This window comes from Bison bison, unplaced genomic scaffold (genome assembly GCF_000754665.1).
Source record: "Bison bison bison isolate TAMUID 2011002044 unplaced genomic scaffold, Bison_UMD1.0 scf7180017864338, whole genome shotgun sequence".
Classification (NCBI taxonomy): domain Eukaryota; kingdom Metazoa; phylum Chordata; class Mammalia; order Artiodactyla; family Bovidae; genus Bison; species Bison bison.
Genome location: NW_011494910.1, coordinates 2,849,716 through 2,857,629, shown reverse-complemented (window position 1 = coordinate 2,857,629; position 7,914 = coordinate 2,849,716). Strand labels below are relative to the sequence as shown.

Genomic DNA, 7,914 nt, shown 5'->3' with positions numbered 1-7,914 from the left:
CACCCCCGAAGCCACTGATGCCCGCGCGCACGTTGGCGCCCACGTCCTTGAGGCCCTGCTGCATGTCCCGCAGCACGTCCTTGGGCTGCCGCGATGGCCCGTTCTGCTCGATCTCCCTCAGGCGCCGGCGGTAGTGCTCCAGCTTCTTGTGCAGCTGGGCGATGGTCTGCGCCGACTTCTGGTTCTTCTTCTCGAACACCTGCTTGATGCGAGACGCCTGCTGCTTGTCGGCGTTGTTGGCCAGCTTCAGGTACTCCGCCACGTTGTCGTCCCGCGCCTCCTGCTCAATCTTGATCTGCTCCGTGATCTTCAGGATCTTCTGGTGCAGGTGCTCGATGGCCGCCTTGGTCCGCTGGGGGTCCGGGGCCCCGTCCGGCACGTCCAAGCTGATGGGGCCATCGGCGTCACCATGGCCAGGGCCGCCGGCAAGGTTCAGGGCCAGGAAATCCCCCTTGTCGACCTGGGGAGGAAGGCAAAGGAAGCTGCAGTCCATCAGGAAACCGAGGGAAGGGGGGCCCACAGGAGGCTCTCCTGGGTCCCCGGAGCCTCTGGACTTGGTTTCGCTCTCTGGAAAATGGACGCAGGAGGAATAGGAAATTTTTAAGGAAGGAGTCCAAGAGAGTCCCAGCAGTGACAACAGAATCCCCTCCTGCTGTCATTTATGAAGGGCGTGCACACCTGCCCCCTGCCTGATCCCTACAATGTCCCTGCCGTGCAGTTAGGCAGACCTGCGCCTCCTTTGGCGCAGAGAGTTCAAGCAAGTTGGCTGGGGATAAACAGCTACAGGAAGACAGAACCAGCAGCCCAGGATTCTTGCTGCCCCACCACATGGACCAAGCAGGCCTGAGGCTTCACCGTTATTCCAGGTTATTTCTCAGGGAGCAGACACACCGTTCCTCTGGACTCAAGTGTCCACAAGGCTCCTGCCTGGAGCAGGCCTCCCTCTCAGGCTGACCGGAGCCTCACTCGGCCCCGCGCAGGCCTCCCTCTCAGGCTGACCGGAGCCTCACTTGGGAAGCACCCCCCACTTTCCCACGTGGGCTTCCCGGGTGTGGCTCAGCAGGCCGCCCAGCTCTGCCGACACCGCTCCCCGTCCTGCCCTTACCTTGCTGCTCCCTGGAGTCGTCAGCAGCCTCTTGCGCTTCATGGTGGCGGGGGCGCCTGGGCCCGCCCTGTCCCGCAGGAGCAGATGAGGAGCACACCCCCCTGCCTGCCAGTGGGGTCTCAGGGGGCTCGGGTCCCAGAAGGCACCCACAGGGCAAGGGACGCGGGGCCCAGGCGAGGGGCCTGGGGACACCTGCCGCCCAGCGTGGAAGGAGCTGATTGGGCAGCAGGGAGCGGACAGTGCCTTTTCCTCTCTGGCAGGCAGGCTCCCTGGGTGCATCAGGGCAGCACAAAGAGAGGAGCCCAGAGACGGAGACAAGATGGGGAGGTGGAGCAAGGGGCAGGAAGGGGCACAGAGGATGGGCGAGGGGGAGACAGGCCGGAGGGAAACAGGCAGGCCTGGAGCCCCACTCTCCAGGGCCGGACCCCCCTCGGCCTGCTGCAGGACCTCGGTCCACAGCCGAGTCCCCAAGTGTCTTATCACCATGCAGCAACGGAAGCAGCAGGAAATGGCTCAACCCCATGTATTTTTACACACAGCACACCCCAGGACGGCGGCCGGGTCAGGTCGTTCGCTCTCTATGCGTATGTTGTGGTGGGGGCAGGATGAGGTATACGTGGGGGAAGGGGTTAAACACAGACAAAGCGGCCCCTTCAGCTCACGCAACGGAAGCAGCCCGTGCCAATTACAGGCAGAAGTCACTGGGCTCCATTTCTCGCAAGGTACAAAGTTATTGGAAAACACCATGCAAAACAACAGCCCTGCCAAACTCAGGAGCCAGGGGAGGGTGGCTCCCCTGTGGGCTTCCTCTCCAGCCTTTCCAGGTCATGGTACCACTGGGGATGCTGGGAACAATACCATCCCTTCCCATCCCTCCTAAAGTCGGGACTTTCCTCGTGTCCCCATGCCCTCTGCCAGGTGCTGGTATCTTCATGACTTTGTACACCAGACGAGCCCACACTGATCCCAAGGACCACTCACTGCATCACACGGACTTCAGACAGCATCCTGCAGTTAAACTCCTTCCACCTGTGCTGTTCCCTACAGTGATGGCAAACAGCCAGCCTCTGGACTTTCCTGATCCTCGGTCTTCCCCCCTGTAAAATGGGGACACTCATATCTCTTCTCAGGCCTCTGGTGAGGGGCATGCCACGTGATGTCCAAGGGCACTTGGCATAGTGTGGGCACACAGAGGTACTCATCTGTGCTGGCTGGGTCTGGCAGCACAACTTTGTGTGGTAGAGGAAATGAAGTTAAATTATTTAAAAGATGATACCAAAAAACTCACTCATCATTGAAACTATGAGACAAAATTAAATTCTACATGCAACACAAGTTTTAATACTAACTCGTTATTGATTGGGGGATTTTTGCAGAAACTAATGCCTGTGCCTGGCAATTTGCTGCACAGTGATATTGAAACCTCTCTGGTCAATAACATTCAGGTAAAAAAGATGTTGAAAGTGTTAGTCACGCAGTTGTGTCCAACTCTTTGCAACCCCATGGACTGTAGCCTGCCAGGCTCCTCTGTCCATGGAATTCTTCAGGCAAGAATACTGGAGAGGGTAGCGATCCCCTTCTCCAGGGGATCTTCCTGACCCAGGGATCAAACCCAGGTCTCCTATATCGCAGGCAGATTCTTTACCACCTGAGCCACCAGGGAAGACAGCACAGGCAAACTATGGTTTTTCCAGTGGTCATGTATTGATGTGAGAGCTGGACCCTAAAGAAGGCTGAGTGCCAAAGAATTGATGCTTTTGAACTGTGGTGTTAAAGAAGATTCTTGAGAATCCCTTGGACTGCAAGGAGATCCAACCAGTTAATCCTAAAGGAAATCAGCTCTGAATATTCATTGGAAGGACTGATGCTGAAGCTGAAACTCCACTACTTTGGCCGCCTGACATGAAGAGCCGACTCATTAGAAAAGACCCTGATGCTGGGAAAGATTCAGGCCAGGAGGAGAAGGGGACAACAGAGGATGAGATGGTTGGATGGCATCACTGTCTCAATGGACATGAGTTTGAGAAAATTTCTGGGAGACAGTGAAGGACAGGGAAGCCTGGTGTGCTGCAGTCCATGGGATCGCAAAGAGTTGGACACGATGTAGCGACTGAACAACAGCCAAAGATGTATTCATACGTCTCTGGTCAAGAATGTGTTAAAGAACTTGACCCCTTTATAAGGCCACTTTCCAAAGGTGCTTTCCAAAGAGACTCAACACTTTTTCTCTCTTCCGCTCTCTTCACAGGAGAAAGAACAGCCAGAAACGATTGTGATCTGGCTGCCTCTCTGGCTGGTGCTCAGCTGGGCCCTGGGCTTGTCTTTATAAAGAGGAGCGCGTCAATCCACCCACTGGAGGAGTGTGGGAAGACCTAATGAGACAAGGACTCAAAAAGCCTGCGAAAAGCAGAAGTTCTTGGGATTACAAGGGAGTGTAAGACGGCAAATTCCCTGCCTGTCCTGGCTCCAGCCTGGCAGCTCTGAGCCTTTTACCCCTCGATCTGGCGGCTGTCTAGCTTACAAGTAGAAAAGCAGAGTTGAAATTGGCTGTGAATGAGAGGACAGACACTCCAGGAAACCAGCAGGGCTTGGTGGTGAGCTCCTCCTCACCAGCCGGCCCTCTTCTCTGCTGTGGGGCTCAGACTCAAGCCTGGGGGTCCTGCAGCAGGGCCCCAGCTCCCTCCTGCCCCTCCACTGAGGTCTACAATGCCTGCAGCCTCTGGTCACCTCAGGTTACAGAACACCCCACTTTCTTCCTCTGTCTCCCCCGAGGGAGGCAAGTAGGAAGTTCTCCACTCCCTCACATCCCCCAAGCCGCAACACCCTTTTAGGACTAAAGAAAAACAGGGTCCCCAGGGAAAGAGAGCCAAGGAGGCTGCAGACAGACGGGCAGAGGCTCAGAGAAGGATTATGGTTTAACAAAGGAAGGAAAATTAGAGCGTCAGGAGGAAAAGATGAGAAAGCTGTTAAGAGGGCTGCAACAAGCAGCCCCGGAGGAGAATGAGATTTGCCCACAAAAAATGAAGAAGAATGGCAACGAGACAGGATGCAGGACCCACTCAGGCCACTAGAAAGGGCACAAAGAATGCAAGCGGACACCGGCTTAGAGCGCTGGCTCTGTCCCCCACCAGCGGTTTGCCTTCGGATATGTCACTAACTTTCCTGGGACTCAGCTTTCTCGTCTAGGAAAAGAAGGGGTAATTCTACCCACATCGACAGATTATCAGGGGAATGAAACGAGACTGTGAGGACAATGGCTGGGGTACAGCCTTGGGGCACAGAGACAAGCCGCAGGCAACTGACAACACACAGCCGCCAGGACAGCTGCAGTTTAAAAAGGGAGATAACCAGGCTTGCCGAGGATATGGGGAAATCAGAACCTTCGTACCATGCTGGTAGGAATGCAAAGTGGTGCATCCACTGTGGAACACAGTTTGGAGGTTCCTCAAAAAGTTAAACACAGACTTATCATATGACCCAGCAACTCCACTCCTAGCTACACCCGCAAGGAATTGAAGGTGGGTATTTAAACACACACTGGTGCACATGGGTTCCCAGAAGCACTGTTTACCATAGCCAGAGGCTGGTGGACACAAGTCAAACGTCCACTGATCACTGGTAAGCAAAACTCGTACAGTCACACCATGGAATATCACTTGATTGTACAAAGAATGAAGAAGGACTGACATACGCCACACCACGGATGAACCTCAAGAACACCAAGTAAAAGGAAATAGGCACTAAGGGTCATATTCCTTTTATATGAAATGTCCAGAATAGTTAAACTCTTCATGACAGAAGGCGGATTAACGGCTGCCAGGGGCTGGGGAAGGGAGAAATGGGGAGCAGCCGCTTAACGGGTCCGGGATTCCTCTGGGGATGATGAAAGGGCTCTGGCGCTGGACAGAGGGGACGGGGCGGCACAGCCTGGGTGTGCGAGGCCTGGTCCTAGCCTGCCGGCCTGCGCTGCAGGTCCAGCCCATGTCCTGTTACAGAGCGGGTGGCAGGAGGGCGTCAGGCTCCTTCCTCTTACAGCCACATTCTGAACATGGCAGAAGCTCTAACTCCCTCAAAAGAGGAGCAATCCAGATCACCGAGCTCCAGGTCGCTAGCAGGAGAAAACTCCCAGGGCCCACCGGCCCCGGAGCACGGCGCTGGGTGGGCTACACGGGCCCCAGCCCTCTGTCCAGGTCCAGCCACCAGCACCAAGGCCTCCTCTCCCCGCTGTCCCGTCTAAGAGGCCGGACGCTCTGCAGGTACCTGGCCCCACGATGAATCCCTGAGCGCCGTCGGGTACGGGGAAAGTTCTAAGAAGAGGCGAACCATAGAGGGTGAGCCTGCTTCTTCCATGACCCCTATCCACACAAGGCGGCCAGGAGGCTACCAGCAGGCAGTGGTGCTCCCTGCTCAGGGTGACCAACAGCCAGGGCTGAGGCCACAGACACCAAGGTCCCAGAACTGCTGATGAACATTCTGGAAGAGCCAAAGTGGGGGCACTGCCTGCGTCTGGGATACAACTCTCCCTACTCGTCTCCTTGCTCTGGTGAGACCCCTCCACACACCCCCGAGAGCACCCTCATACAAGGCTTCACAGCGCCTCAGACTCTCCTCCCTGCCCCCTTCCAGCAGCACCCAGTGAAGCCAGATCAGGCGCTCCGCCAGATTACAGGGCTCCCGGCCCAGGATCCCCGGGGCCTCCCAAGACCCCCAGCTCCTCTGGGGCCTGAGCTCACGTCCTCGGGTTAACCCCACTGGACACGGGTCTTCCTCCCACACGCTAGCCCAGCAGCCTGGGTCTCTGAGGCTCTCATGAAGCCCATCCGTGCAGAGGGAAAGGGCACTAGCGTGTCAGGGGTCGGTTTCCCCAGCAACAGTACATCATAAACATTCTTCAGGATGGACCACAAACACAGTCACACCTGCAAGGAGTGCGTGCTCCACACCTGCGCTCCCAGGTTCCCAGGGCAGCACAGAGCTCCCCGCTGCGACGCCCCTTCTCTGGGGACAACAGCCCTGCCTACATTTACAGAGTGCTCCCGGCTTACAAAGGGGTCCCCAGAGCAGGCTGACACAGAAGTTGGGGCCTTCCTGTTCTAGCTCCCTGTTCAGGAATCGAAAAGCCAATGCTAAGGTCTCTTTTAGGGAAAAAAAGGGGGAAAAAGCATTGGGGCTCCTCTGCTTCCCTTTAGTAGGTCAGGGTGGCCCCGACATCCTGGGCCAGGTGGCCTGTGGTCCCCTTCCAGGGTGGAGAGCAATGGAGTCAGGCGTCCATCGCATCTTGTCCGTGGGTCTGGCCAGGCGGGCTGAGCCCATGCAGGGTACTACCTCTGGGCAAGGCCTGGGCAGCAGAGGCCAACAGCCCCGCAGGCAAGGGTAACGGGGCTGTGGGCCAGGGTGACTCAGCAGAGATGCCTCCATCTGCTGACTTCTGGCCCCGTGACTGTGATCTGAGCACCTTTCTCAGTAGAGCATGCGGATTCCTCTTCCACTGGCTCCCCGAGGGAAAGGGAGGGGAGTCAGGCTGGGGTGGAGAGGGGCAGTCATGGCCGGCTAACACCCCTCTGCCCAAACAGGCAGGTGCCCCTGTGATGAAGCTGGGAGGGAGGCAACCTGACGTCTCCCATCCCAACCTGACGCTCGGGCCAGAACGGGCTGGGAGGAGGACGCCAACCCTGGGCCCTGAGTCGGCGGCTGGCCCGTTCTCCAGGATCAGCAAGCGTGGCTTGCGGGCTTTCTCCTGCTGCTAGGGACAGGCAGGCGTGTGAGGCCACTCACCCCAACTCTGGAACATAATGACCGCCAGCCCAAGCCAGTGGGGGAGGGCCGGGAAGGCAAGAGCGAGGAGGGGAGGGAACCACCTTCCGCTGGCGCCTGGGAGCCGAAGCGGCTCCACTCCCACGGGCAGGGAGGCCAGTGTTTTGATAAACGGGCACACGAGGAGGAGCGCACACACGCACCTGGGTCTGGAGAAGAGGAGGATGAAAAACTCCTGCAGTGAGGCCCCAGGGATTCGAGGGTGCGCGCCGAGGGGGGCTGGCTCCTGATGCAGTGCCCCGTCCTCCTGACACCCCGCCCTCAGCGGATTAACCAGGAGCTTTACCCTGCCGCCAGGGACTGCAGGGCCAAGTCCACACAGACGGGGAGACTCACTGCCTCCCCGTTCCGTGCAGTGCCCACGGCCTCCAGGCAGCAGGCATTGAGGCTTTGATCAGCCTTCCCCAGCAGCCCACGGGCGCCTGCCCACCCTGGTCCTAGGGGCAACTCTGCCTGGCAGAATGTCACGGCTCTCACCCAGCCATGGGATGCCAGTCCTTTCCTTGAGGCCCACCCCCGGCTCTGGTCGGAACCACACCCTCAGCTTAGCGGCCTCCTTTCAGTGCTGCTGAGCACAATGGCCTTCTGTCCAGCAGGCGGCCTGCGATCCCCTCTGCCTGCTCACCCCTTCCGCCTAATTCCACGGCGGCTCCTGTGGCCTGAGCGGAGTAACACACGCTGCTGGTTTCTGCAGGGCTCTGTGCCAGAGTCCCCTCCCCCAACCCCAGGGGCCTTCCAGCGGCCAGCGGCCCAAGCGTTGAGGCCTGCTGGTCAGCCTTGCCCCCTCCCATCTTTCTCACGCAGACGCTAGAGGAAAGGGGCTGTACCCCGAGAGAATGTGGGGAACCCGACTCATCTGACAAACTGCGTCTCTCCCGCCCCTGCCCCGCCAGGGCCTCACCTGCGTGGGCATTGCTTCCCGCAGCCGGGCTGGCGACGGGGTGCCAGGGGCTCTGAGGGCCCAGCCTTCCGCAGGCAGTGCCAGGCCCCCAGGG

The 7,914-nt window shown here is 58.2% G+C and overlaps 1 protein-coding gene across 1 annotated transcript in view; it reads right to left on the bottom strand.

Annotated features, from left to right (window-relative positions):
- Window positions 1-7,914, bottom strand: part of TMCC2 (transmembrane and coiled-coil domain family 2) — a 38,218-nt gene that overhangs the window by 3,754 nt on the left and 26,550 nt on the right. The window contains exon 4 of the mRNA XM_010854258.1: window positions 4-460. Coding sequence (XP_010852560.1) covers window positions 4-460 — 457 coding nt within the window. The remainder of the gene's footprint in view (window positions 1-3; window positions 461-7,914) is intronic.